The following is a 14065-nucleotide window of genomic DNA, read 5'->3' as shown; positions in this document are numbered from 1 at the left end:
GGTCAGCCTTTTTCATCTGCGCTAATTTGAGATCGTGACCTTTTTCTACCCTTCCTCAGGTGTTTCTTTGGAAGACCTAACATGAAAGACTAACACAAATCAATGAGGTGAATAACTCCAACAAAGACGTAAATAAGCAGCGGTTACGGCCGTCCGTTGAGCTTTCTCATCTATGCTAATCACTGCCCAAAGCCACTGATGAAAGGATATTCCGAAGTTATGAAGACGCTGTGCTGTGTTCAGTTTATCGTTTGATTATATACCCAATTATAGTGCAAGTAAGCAATTAAACGAAGCCTGGATGTTGAGAACAGATTCTGTCTGCAATTGAACTGCGCTGCTACACTTTGGGCACCTCACAGCTCTAATTTTTCTGCCAGTGTGTGAGTGTGTGTGACACAGAGGGAGAGAGAGAGAGAGAACGACGTTTGATGAAAGAGGAGTGTTCGTGAAGCAGCAAAGTCTTGATTACAAGGGTCAATAGTATCAGAATGGCATCATCACGCATTGCTGGAGGATTCCATGACATCATGATTTGCTGCATGTGTGCTGGCAAGCAGGTGTACGTGCAGGGATGGGGAAAAGGTTTTTTTGCGAGGACGGTGCTCTTCACGGTAAGACCATAACAGCATCTGTAAAGTAAACACAAGTGGCAGTTCCGCCTCTAAGCATTTGGCTCACTCAGTGAAAGCAATCTCTGCTAAATGGTAATGGGACTCTGCAAAGTGGCATCATCAGTGTTCTTCATTTCAGATAAACTGCCACTGTGTCACGCCTTTAAATATACCCTATGCTTTAATATTAATAACAATCTGGCCATACGGGCAATGAGAGGCCTAATTCACTTCCATCACTTGTTACTTTGTATCCTCCTTGTGTTTTTAAAGGCTTGTTATTTGCAGAGTATTATTTTGATTAAAAGGTTTTAGTCCCTTCGGTGAATCTTCTGTAGAAGCTCCTGGGAGGTGTCTGCATCGACAGCTTCCTGCCAGCTTTCGTGTTCTGAGTGAAAAACAATTTCCCATGAACAGGCTTCTGAGCGATCCACTTTTCCATCTCTCTGCGTTCACGTGCTGCTTATCATCCCCCCCATCCCACATTTTTCACTTTCTTCAGGAATGACAAATGCTAATTAGGTTTAATGAAATTTATATCAATAGGTCAGACAACACAAAAAGTTCCATTCATTTCATGTCCCACATTGCTTCACACCTCAAAAGAAATTCATCATGCTCCTCAGAGCCTTTTGGAAAGACTTCTGCCCTAACCTCCCACCGCCTCCTTGCCGCATTGGTTGTTACTGTATGTAATAGAAATTGAGACATCTATTAAACTCGGCCTATTGCTTGGCACAAAAGAGTCTGACATTCTTGAATGAAGAATCCCCTTGTGGTTCCAACCTTCGTATCTCATTACACCCATGCTCCATTCGCACTAAAGAAATTCTATCAGTGTGAGCAATTATGTCCAGGTTGGTTTTGCACAGTTTTAGAAGTCATATTCTAACCACTCGTGTTGCTAGCCTTCTGCCCTACCCTCAGTAATGTTTTACCTAACCTTGCTTGTATTCGTCTCTGCCCTCCTCATTGTTGCTACTTAAATTGTGTGTATTCAGAAAATGAGCTGTGCTGCTGTTTAGCCCACACAAGTAAAAGATGTCTTCAGGCAACTACAGTGGCATCATGAAGAGATACAGGGATAACAGTAGCTCAAGCAGAGGAGCGCAGACACTTTTTCAGCACTTATGTCTGTTTCTTTCTCTCGGTCACTGTCTCTCCTTTGCTCTGTGCCTGGGGATGTGTGTATTTATACTATGGATTTTAACAGAAATTGATTACTCCAGAAGAGAGCAAAAATGTTTGCATCACCTTATTACAGATAGAGGTCACTTCATCGATTCACAGTAACTCACTTTTGTTTTGTTTTTTTAGAAACACTGTCAAATTTTATTGTGGCCAGACTAAAGATGACAAGAGGATATTGTCCTTTGCTCAGGAAAGAAAAAAATCTCTTCCTATATAGCTGTACCAGAATATATTGTAGGCTGGATGCCTTTACTAGTCCGCCAACTGCCAGAGCAAGATTTAACCCTGGCTAAAATGTGCAGCACATCACGCCTGCACTGCAGCAGGTTATCAGTAAATAACTAATGTATATAAAACCATGGACTATTGATTTGAAAACTGAAAACTGTCTTCTTGAAAAATTACACCATCTTTTGTAGACTCCCATGGATTGTCATGTGCAGGGTTTCCAGGCCCAGACTGCACAATATTTTTATCTTGTTTGTTTGTGTCAGATTAGGTGATTATAGAGGTAGAAATCGTACTTTTTCATGACTGAGAGACCTGAATGATTCATCAGGAAGCTAGCTAGCAGTTTCCTGAATAGATACAAACAGACAATTGAAGTGGCCACTGAAGCTGTTTGTATGATACGAGCTCACTTGAAGGTAGTTCCACCTACCTTCATCATTCCTCCATTTTTATCAATTAAAGTTGTCTTTTGTAGAACACACAACAAAAACATTGACCAGTGTTTTATTTACACTGGTCAGCTTCACAGAAGTCAGGGGACTATCATCAACGACATACTTAATCTGTCAGGAGAGGTTCCAGGTCAGGATCGGTTTTCACCCATTTCGACACACTGTCCAAGATGAAAGAATTTTGGTTTGACGCTGACTGATCAATGTTGTCCTAATCTGGTCATAATCATGTAAATTACTATATCAGTATTGCTAGATTTGGGAAAATTTGGTTGACTTGCTGAGATGATAACCCCTGTTGTCTGACTTTATACCATGATTGCTTTTGGATTAGAGAAGTAAAATATCAAAAGGATATTCCAGGTATGTTAAAGCTGCCTGTCAATTGATGCATCAGACTTTACACTGTATTAGGTGCAGTTGTAATTCTCTGTTCTGTCTTGACGTTGGATCTTATTTGGGCGTGGTCTTTTTAAAGATATATGTTTTGTTTTCCATAGGTTTCTTTCAAATTTTGTTGTGCTTATATTACTCGCAGATACTTTTTACATTGTCGATCCGTTCCAATTATGGTCTCTTTGAAATAACTCGGTGTAAATCGTGTGTAACCTTTTTGCTCATTTGCTTCATTAATGTTGGATGACGAGTCTGTGCTGGAGGGTGAAACTACTTGTTGCAGCTAACCCAGTTTTCATCCACACACCCACTTCCAAGAGAACCTTTTGTTGTGAGTATTATAAATGACGAGAGAAAAAAGTTGTAAAAGAGAGATCCAGAGAGTAGTTTTTGTAAATGGACTGAGCTTTTTGGGAAGCAGCCCGAGTATCTCATGACCTAATTGCGTCTGCAAAAATAGTTACGCTGTGTGTTATGCTCTCCATTACTAACATGTGTTTCTACAGTCTAGCCCAACTGTCAGAATCTAAATCTCAGGTAGCGTTATTCGACATTTCTGGGTTACATGGAATGCATGACCATTTTATCACAAGCTTAAAAAACAACACAGAGCTCTACTTTAGTACCATAATCACCACTGCAGAGTGCTAGGACACATGTGCAAATGATTTTTATCCCGATTCCCTATTTGGTCAATAACTATATATGAAATATGAGTATGTACTGATAAATCGCTCTTGGCCAATAGTGGAGCTAATGATAAAATGTAAAACAATTTAAGGTACTTGGTGCCAATGAATCTACCTACTGTGTACTTACATTTCAATTTCACAAAATCTACTATGATCTCCTGCTTTGTTACATTTGTAGACCAACAATAAAACAAACAGATACACATTCTCCTGTCTTTATTAAACATGCTGCTACTTGGATTAATTTTATATGTAAATTCCATCCTTTACTGCTATTCATTTGATAATCACCAAACAGATGAGCAAACCAGTGACTCTTGTTTGTGGAATTTGTTGAGAGGGGCTGACTTAAAAAAAATGATATTGAAGCTATGTGTCAGTGTATCGGCAATGCACCACAAGAGCAAGCAAAACAATATATTACCATATTAATATTCTTCAGAGGCTGGATGGTGTGAAACATGAACCATTTTATTGATAACAACTTTCACAGGATCCTAATGCTACAGATGCTTTTCTTTAGATGTGTCTAAAAAACGGAGGGAATTCATGAGTGTTGCTTCTTTACTTAGAAGTGAGCACACTCGAAAGATCACACCGAGAGAACAACATACAATCCTGAGAGGTGATAAGAAACAGCAAAACACCTGCAGAAATAACTATGACCTGCTAAAATATTTGTTTTTGTCTCAGGTTTCTAAAGGACCACGTGCATAGTCCTCGAGATTTCTGAGATTTTGGTCTGTAATTTATAAAACACTTTTCTAATTTTACAGATCGTTCAAAGGACTTTACACTACAGTTCACATTGTAACTGTTTGTCTCACATTTACACTAACACCAACTTTTTAACCTCAGCTTGAAGCATGGTGGAGGAATCAGCATGGTCAGGGCCTGTACAATTATTTCCAGAACAGTGAAGTTAAGATTACATCAATAAATTCTACATTGAATGTCAGTGTAGCAGTCCGTGACCTAAAGTTAGGAAAGACTACTTTGGATGTTAAAAGCATTAAAGTCCTGACTTTAACCCAGGGACGAGTCATCCAAATTTTCTCCTCAACAGCGACCTCCTCTTTTAAGCCTTGTGCTGTGTCTGTTGGGACGTGCTGTTCACCAACACTGTTTCCTGAGCGTTCATTAACAATTTTAGATTTTTCTTTTATCTTGCTCACACTCTCAATGTACTAGTGTGCATGGCTGCAGTAGCCCAAACATGAGCACATGTGCTGCTGCCAGCTGCTCATCCTACACTGTGTGCGTCAAACCAAACCTGACGTGGCTCTGCTTCTGTTCCAACCAAATGATTGGTTCAGTGCAGCACTATTCTTGTTCTTTTGTGTTGTCTGTCTAAACCTTGGATGGAATGAGTTCTGTCGACTTTATATTTATCGTATCTCATATCTCTGTTGATGATCTTTAGTATTTTATGGCCCAGCCCTACTACCAAGTAGCTGTTTGAGGTTGCAAGAAAGTTACAAGTCTTACTAAAATCAAGAGTTTACATTAATACATTGAGTGATTACTCACTGTGTTCAATAAAGATGTGAAAATTAAAGCTGTTATTAGTTTTGTTGGATTGTGTTTGTTCCAATTCCAAAGGGTTCGCCAACTATTCAGCCTTTCATTAACTAACTGATTGTATTACCTAATTATTTCATTTTACTTAAATTGCCTCACTTTTGATCCTTGCATATTTGTTCCCATGCGCAGAACAGTAATAAGAAAAATAATGCTGCACATCTAATGTCATATGATGACAATTATGCTCTTGAAAAGCCTAAACTTGGTCCTGCAGATAATTATTTCTCACGTCTTTGCACCAAGAAAACTTTGGCACATTTGTAGAAGGTTGATCAGCCCTCTGGTTAAATCCTGCTCTAAGGCTGTGATACAAATGGACTGAAGGCCTTTGTCAAGTCCAAAGTGCAGGGTGATTTTTCTCCATCCAATGACTCAGATAAACACTTGTGAACAAGTTCAGCTCTCTGACACCTCACCTTTGGGTAAACGTGTCACTGTTGTATCAGTTACTTCACACTGAGGTTTGCCTTGTGGAGACATGTATAAGTAAACCCTTCTCTTTATTTCTGTGAAATCTTTATTCACAGTCCTCTATACCTCCAGTAGTTTGGAGATTAAAGTAATCAAAATTTGACTTTTACTATTTATTAGATGCTTTTTTATTTATTTTTTGTAGTTGTCTTTGAAAACTCTTCTTCTTTTCTCCTTTTAGCTCTTTGTAGAGTGCTGCTCTTAGCCTGCTGTCTTGGCTCTGGTGAGTAAAGGGGAAGTTAGTCACCTTCTCAGCAGATAATTGCTTCCATTCAGTTGTTGTTAGAGCAGCTTTGTGATCATATAGGAAGAGAGAAACTCATACTTATAGGTATATTGTTTGGCACTAATGAGGGTCTTTCTGGAGGTAGAGTGTGTTAGAAGAGATGATGAGCACTGTATTCATTTTACCGGTGCACACTTTGTGTGTTTCTGTTGAGATGGCCATTACCACCATGACCAAGCTACAAGTGAGCATTTACTGACAGCACAGATTTCTGTTGATATGTGTTACAGTAACAATTAGGGATATTTGTTGGGATGTTTTTCTGTGACTAAAGCACAAGTAAAATCGATGACATAGTAGAAGTGCAGGCTACAATTCTTGTATGTAATTCAAGTGTTACAAATGTTGTGTGTGCTCATGTTTGTGTATTTGTTTGTATGGAGATGGAGTGTCTCTTTAAGTAGGACAGTAGAAATTGATGGCCAACTCAGAAAGCTGACCTACATAGAGGCACAGACAAACTAGTTCCCTCAGCATGCATGCTGAGCCCAGTTGCTCTGCAGAAAATGCAGAGGAAGCAGGCATATTGTCACTGTAAACATTTATTAAATGCATACCCTAGATCCATCCATCCATTCGCTAGTCACTTATCCTGTTTTTCTAGGTATAAATAATGCTGCCACATCCCTAGGGTGGTGTGTCTACTATGGCATAGGATTATTTTGTTAATTTGATGAAAAGCTAGCATTTATTTCTTCATTTATTTTTTTTTCATTCCATGACCTGTTTATCGATGTTATGAGTCCTATTTTCTATCTGCAGTTTTCAGGAGTCAAGATTAATGGAGAAATGTAATTGATCAGACCAGAATATAAAAACAATCCAAACAAGTGGTGGCGCAAAGTCATCTGAGGCACCATAAAATGATAAAGGCCAAGCGTGAAGAAAACCACAATCATATTGAAATCTAATTACACCAATTTATAGTCGCATTGCTTTTATCTAATTGTTTTCTGGCCTCTTGCTTTATTTCATTCTGCTGTTGAAAGCTCCTTCATGACATTTCTCACAATCAGTAGATGTCCTTTTAAATGTCGAATAAACTAATAAGTTCCAGCGTTTTAAAGCCTGAGAACTTTTGCTAACAATGTAAAACACCACGTGTGATAATTGTGGCTCAATTTTAAGCTAGTTCTCCCTACCACCTGATGCTCTCTCATACAGCCACCTACACATACAGTACGGTAATCATCACCTTTACTTTTTTGCTCAGACGGAGGGCTGACACACTGCACACTGTGCAGACCGGGTCCAAAGAGAGATTTGCATTGGTGAAATCTCACGGGGGCTAGTGCATTTACACACCTACACAAAGCATTTCATTGTAATTGACATATTTTCATTACTCTTTTTTTTTTCTTATTTTTAATCATGATTTTGCTGAAGGAGTTCAGCTGTCAAATGAAACTTCCCACCATATTAAACTTATGCAGTGCACATTAGAAACTGCACATTTCATGGCATTTTTACATAACGAGGCTATTTATTAAGTAACTAAGTCCATTATTACCCTGTAAAAACAATAAAATAAATAATACATAGAAAAAGTAATAAAAAAAATGCAAAGTTAGTACTTATTTACAATGTGTATTTCTGTCTGTTGCCCAAGAAAATATTTTCTTAAAATCCTTTTTTCATGACAATCACCAGTACAAATGTGATTGTGTATGTGCACACAGTACTATGCAACAAAGATTAAAGCCATGAAAAAATGTACTATGATGAATTCATGTTGCAATCTCACAGCTAAACCAAAAACTTCTTATCAGTCTCATCTTCTGAGTGTTGTCTGAAACAGTGCTCGTGGCTCACTCTATGGTGCACTTCTGGGATTAATTTTACATCGAGCGTCTTCAGTTCCCCACAGACTCATAGGCATCAAAGCAGTCATATTTATTTGTTTTGGATTTTTATCAGCTGGTGTCTTGACTTGTGACTAGGGAATCCGGTTATGCCTAAGGGACCTGTAATAACTCTTGGTGTTTGTCTTTCTGTTTCTCTTTGTGTTTTTGTCTATTAACCAATAAGAAAAACGTGTTTTATTTACTACGGATGGTTGTCAAATCTTGTTGCTAAAATTGAAGATGCGTTTACTGTGGGTGTAAAAAGACAACACTTATAGGTGGACATCTGCAGAGATATGATGTAAACATCGTCATCTAAGTACATAATGGATTATACGTTGAGCCTACTTAGACTGTGAGATCCTTTTCAGCAGCAGTGCACTGATCAGTAAACATTCATAGATGTGTGCTTTTTTTTCCTCTCTGATGTTTCAGGAGTTTTTAAAAGAAAAATATCTCTTTCTATTCACAATATTTTCTCAAATTAGTTCATTCTCTGTTCTCTCTTCTCAGCTATATGTGCCCTGTGCTGTTAGAGAGTTCATGGTGTTAACTGTATTAAACAGGGGATTAATGCCCGGGGCTCTGGATCTCTGGTAATAGCAGACGGAAATACTGATCAAAGGACTCTAACTGTGCCGTGGGTGTTCGGACTGCCTCTGTCTGCTTCTCTGCATTACAAGAAGATTGGACTTGGAGGATACACAATATAAGCAGACAGTGCTGGGGCTTTCTGTAGGTTTACTCTGGGATGGACAGGTGAAGGTCCCATCAAGTATAATTAGGGCACGACTACTAGTTCAGTGGTAAAGTATAGATAATATGAGACAAGATAAAACATACCTTTTCTGTCCTTTAAGCTTGGTGGAGCAGTTTAGTTTTGGGTACAGTTATGCGTGTTTGTGTGTGTCTACATGTGTATGCACATAGTTGCTTTTGTCTTCTCTATTTGTGTCTGTATGTTCCATTTGTGCTGCATCCCAGAAGACATGAACAACACATCCTCCAGGCTTCTTACCTTTGTGGTGACAGGGCCAGCAGTCAGAGCTGCTTAGCAGCAGGCTCCTCTCATTAGATGCATCAGCAGCAATATTACAGCCCCTACTGTGAAAGCATTGGAAGTGCACGTTTATAAGCTTTAATTGTTTGCTAAGTGGTTAGACATATTGAAAGTATCTAACGTGTAAAATGATCAGCAGTAGTTAAAAGTTCAACTGTCAGCAAGGAAGAGCTCTATACACATCTTTGTTAAGAACCTTTGTGTCTTTTGGTTCATTTGTGCTTAATATTAACCAAGAAAGGTGTAATGAGCTCTAGGTATATACCTTATGATACATATGTGCTTTGCATTTTCACGAGTCATCAGGGACATGGGCTATGGCTGCTATACATAGCAGCTGTGAATTAATGTTACCCTTATGTCTTCTCCTTGCATGTTTATGTGCTCACAAATCTTTTACACAATGGGGTAAAGTAAAATCATAATAGTACCCTCACTACTACTGCAAATGTTACATTTAACATTTATTTATTTTCATTTATTTAAGTTTGGTATTTCCAATTTGTAAGATTTGTGTTTATAGGTGTATTAGTTTCAGCAGTTACAAAGAAGCATGTAAAAGTCAAAGAAGTCAAAGCCAAGAGTTCTCCTTGAATTTACAAGTTTTCCCAGACTTGGTGGGGCTGGTTGGGTTAGGGTGTGTGAAAAGCATCAGAGCAACAGAAGCAGAGAAACCTGCACTGAGTGTGAAATAAAGACTGAGTATGATGAAGTTGGTAAATGGCTGTGAAAGTAGGCTCCCCGCCGGTTCTGTGGAGCAGCGAAACGAGGCCAAGCCCAGTTCTGGCTAATAAGTGTGAGCAAGTGCAGCCAAGAGGCCTCAGCCAGTGGCCGCATAACACCTATTATCAGCCTTACTATAAGACATCCATGTGTTTCCATTTACAGGGTATTGTTTAAGCTGTGGGAAGGTTCTTCGGTGTGAGGATGTTGACACGTCTCTGCTTGTGTCTGTCAGTGCTGACAGTCTTTAATAGTTTTGTGGGGGTCAGCCTCCTGCTACGTGTGGATAGTTGGAGGAAGAATGGCCAGGATATATGAGGACAATCTGGCTCTGCTGACACCCCACCGAAGGAGGATGGGAGAAAGGAATATTTCTGTTACTGCTATTTTGTGGCCTGTAATTGTCTGTAAGGTCTGTAAAATAGGATAGTAGAGCAAAGAGCTGCACTGCAATGGCAGGGGACAGAGGTTCAGAAAGTACACAGGGGACTGATAAAGGAGGTGTGTGCTGAACCGACGAGCGAGAAAAATGTGGATGTTTGTTGTGTATTGTGATATTGTGAATGCAACGGTGTGTTCCAGCGGTAGTTTACACTACAGCCAAATGTCTTTTTCCCCCCTTTTTTTTCCATTTAAACAGATCCAGTCATGGGTGGAAGGACCCTGCTGGTGGTATCTGTGGTGGTGGGTTTGGCCCTGACCCCAGTGGATATAATAGTGCAGTGGAAAATGTCCTGTCAGTTGATGGAGGAGCTGCCTGTAGCAGCAGGAAGGAGTGTGGCGACAGGGGCCATGTGTGTGTTAACCTCTTTCCTTGTCACTTTTTCTGTCTTTCTGCCCACCCCCTCTCTACTTTCATCTCCACCTTTTTCCCTTTCTCTTTCCATCTTTGTTCCCCTAGACTCCACTCCCTCTACCTACAGACCTCCATGACAAATTACTCCTGGCGGTTGATTTGTTGGTTGTCAAAAGTGCTCCTTGTGCCCGCCATGAAGGTGGGGCGAGCAGGAGTAGAAGGTGCTTCTCCCCCACCCCCGCTCCCTGTGTTCCTGCCCGTCGTCATCACCTGTCCCCTGCCTCCCCCACCCTTTCACATGCGCTCTCGCTACACCTCAGTTTAGAGACGTCTCAGTGGATATTCACATTGTGTCTCTTAAGATCTCATTAGATCCGATGTTGTCCGTATTTAATCAGCTCGCACATTGGGTTTCCAACCCTCTTTTGATAAGACTGTTTTGATATGTTCTTGCTTGTATCAAAAGAGAAGCTTTAGGAGAATCTTTTGTTATTTACGTAGTAGGAGGAAGTGAAGGAGGAGCAGAAGAGAAAAACGTGAGTGAGAGATAAAGACTTTATGACAGAACTATAGATGTCACTGTTTGTTGTAGGCTGTCTGCTGCAGTAAGAAGCAGGAACAGTTCTGCACAAAGAAATCATTATTTTACAGGATGATCTGATGGAGTAATAAGCAATAAGCAGCTTAGGATGCTAATGTACTATAATAAACTTCATTTTCAGTCATGTTCTTGCAAAGATGTGAATATTAAGGCACTTAAGCTACTAAATATTTACAAATCAGCCTGCTCAGGAATGGGTGATATGGATGAAGTACAAGGTAAAATATTATGATCTACCTGAAACTAACCAAAGGGGGATTGGTTTTTCCTTTGGTTTAAATACCTGACAAATAAAGGTGTTTAATCACATTGATTCAAAAATCCTGCAAATCCAATACTGCCAGAAAGTGGTGCTGCTCATTGATTTGCAGCATAGCCAGCAAAGGCCCAATACAGCAAGATATATTAAAAGGATAAACTACCTCCGTATAATAAATACAGCAAATTCTTTGATGGTTGACAAATCTCTCGTTTGTATACCCTGTGGTGTTGTATATGTTGGTAGGCGAATATGTGCAGATGTGCGGGAAACTAGGCTCCAAATAGCTTCCCCTCGAGTCCTTGACCTTGAGATCTGTCCTGTGAAGTGGATGATGACTGAGCTGATGCCTGAAGACATGGATTTGTCTTCATGTTCGTGCGAGTAACAACTGCTGTTTCACATTTGTGTTTTGCTTTCGTCTCACATTAGGTAGACTGTTAACATATACGATATTAGACAGATGGCGCTGTCTGCGGAGTGTGTCGGCTGGACGGCGTGTTGTTTATAGCAACGGCTGTTTAAGCTCAGTCTGTGGCAATTTTATTTCGTCAGGTTTTTGCTGTTTTAAAAAAAACTCATCTCCCTTGCAGTCCCTCGCACTGCTTTATTCACTAACTGTTTGGCTTTCGATAAAGTAATAGAATATGTTTTCCTTTCAACCCCAGCTATACAGATGCTAGATTGCTTTGTGTATCACCATCAAAACACAGAAGTATGCATTGCAATCCACTTGTGTTCAAAAGTCTAAAACCATGTTGTCTCTCTGTCTCCCTTTTTTTTTTTTTTTTAAAGAGGGGTTAAGCTTTTATCCTATAAATATGGCATGAAAATCCCACTGTCAACGACACATTCATTCTAAGGCCTGTATTAACATAAAAATGAGGGCTTGTTATACAGTGAGATTTCAATAAAAAGAACACAAAATGCATTTAATGAAATTCAGATGCTGGGCCCTAGCTCCCTGAATCTCATTAAATGAGCTTTGTGCTGTTTTTCCATCTTCTTTTTGTAGAAGAGGTCCTTGAGTGCCCTTAATAATGTGGCAGATTTCATCATATTCCTGATTTAAAGAGGACAATGTCTGTCTTGTTCACTTGTTCTTTTCCATGCCCAAGCCAATCTCCACAGATGTGCTCGCATAGTTTCTGGATCTGGCTCATGATGATATTCCATCCTTTATTTTATTTTAGTTACTGAAGTTTTGTGAAGGTTCTCCACTAACTCGGTCTCTTCTTGTGCCCCCTCCCTCTTCTGTTTCTCTCTACATAGGATTTGGTTTCATAACATTTGACAGTGAAGACATCGTAGAGAAAGTCTGTGAAATTCATTTTCATGAAATCAATAACAAAATGGTAAGTCCATGCATTATTTTTTTTCCAATTCCAGGTGGACGGCGAAGGATTAATATTTGATTTCTTCTTTCCTTAGTATTAATAGCACAGCTGGTGTGGGTGCGTATGTGTGTGTCCATGTTCATATGCACAGGCTGGCACACACACACACATACACACACACATACAGACACTCTGTGGGTCTCTGGGTCTCAGGGATGTGAAAGCAGTGGTGTGTACTGCCCACAAACCGTGAAATTGTGTGGCTGAGTTCTGCCTGTCAGGCTGAGGGACGGGAGAGTGGAGCCTGTCCCTCTCTTTCTGAATCCCCTACCACGCACACACGTGCACACGCACAAACACACACACACACACACACACACACAGGTAGAGATGTCCAGGGATCCAACAGGGAGGCTACTGGCAGAGGCCGAGTTCATTAGTCAGGGATTAACACCTTCCACAGAGTGCCAGTGATGCTTGTTTTATTTACACCAGTAATATGGTCATCCCAGAACTCCTCAGAGTTCAGCAGCAGTTTTCTAAGTCATCATGTAACTTATGATAATTGGCAGGAACCGTTCTCAGTGTAGTAAGTGTGACATTAGGTCCTCCTTCACCCAGTTCCACCCTGCAGCCCTCTTAAGAAATCTTGCGCCATTTAAGCGCGTTTGCGGACGGTAATTGATTGGAGGGAACAGTCCTCTTACTACCGTTCAGCAGTGCTCCTTCTCTTCGCTGTGCATCTTCCCTCTCTTTCACAGTTCTACCCTGGAAACGACTGACTGACTGGGTATGTGACTGACAGGACCAGTGTAGTAGAACCGTGTTCACCAGGGACCACTCCAGGTCACACATGACCCCCGGTATATGTCCCCGCGTGTCTCGGCACTGCATCACAGTCAGCGCTCAGGACCGAAACACAAAAAGCCAGAGTGTGACAGAAATAACTGCGTGTGCATGGAAGGTAGTGTGTCACAATCAAATGCTTCAGAGCCTTTGATTTGTAGACGCAGCACCGTGTGAACACACAAAAATCACGCATCGGTATGAAGTGTAACATCTGACAGCTGTAGATTTTCTAAACCCTTCTCTTCAAAAAAAAAAATTTAAGTTACAAAAATAGTGGATGCAACTTTTTGTTTGTTACCAAATCTGAGCTCTGGAGAATATCCTGGTTGGCATAGTTTGAGCCCCTCTCCACCTTTTTACCTTAATTAAAAATTCACATGATGTAAGTCAAACTCACAGCCTGTTTGTTAAAACTTGTAATTGGATAATAAATGAATCTTGAATTGTGTTTCCAATTACGAGGCTGAATTTCCTTAACTGAAAAAAATTGTTAATCTTGCATTTTAAAAAATACACTATTTTGTATCAGTATGTTATTAAATTAGTTGCACATGAATTAAGGTTTTTAAATTAAGTTTAAAAGAACATGAGTGGACTGTTCAGATTTTAAAAACACAAAACAATCCAATCTTTTATAACTGTCATTACTCAGCAAATAGTTATGTGAAGGTTAAATTAT

At 39.9% G+C, this 14065-nt stretch overlaps 1 protein-coding gene across 7 annotated transcripts in view; it reads left to right on the top strand.

Moving 5' to 3' along the window:
- Positions 1 to 14065, top strand: part of msi2b (musashi RNA-binding protein 2b) — a 262995-nt gene that overhangs the window by 182387 nt on the left and 66543 nt on the right. For all 7 annotated transcript variants that reach the window (XM_039618135.1, XM_039618134.1, XM_039618133.1 and 4 more), the window contains exon 8: positions 12473 to 12555. In XM_039618135.1, the coding sequence (XP_039474069.1) occupies positions 12473 to 12555 (83 nt within the window). The remainder of the gene's footprint in view (positions 1 to 12472; positions 12556 to 14065) is intronic.

Source organism: Oreochromis aureus, linkage group 10 (genome assembly GCF_013358895.1).
Source record: "Oreochromis aureus strain Israel breed Guangdong linkage group 10, ZZ_aureus, whole genome shotgun sequence".
NCBI classification, from domain to species: Eukaryota; Metazoa; Chordata; class Actinopteri; order Cichliformes; family Cichlidae; genus Oreochromis; species Oreochromis aureus.
The sequence above is the reverse complement of the archived record's forward strand: the minus strand, read 5'-3'. Positions and strand labels throughout refer to the sequence as shown.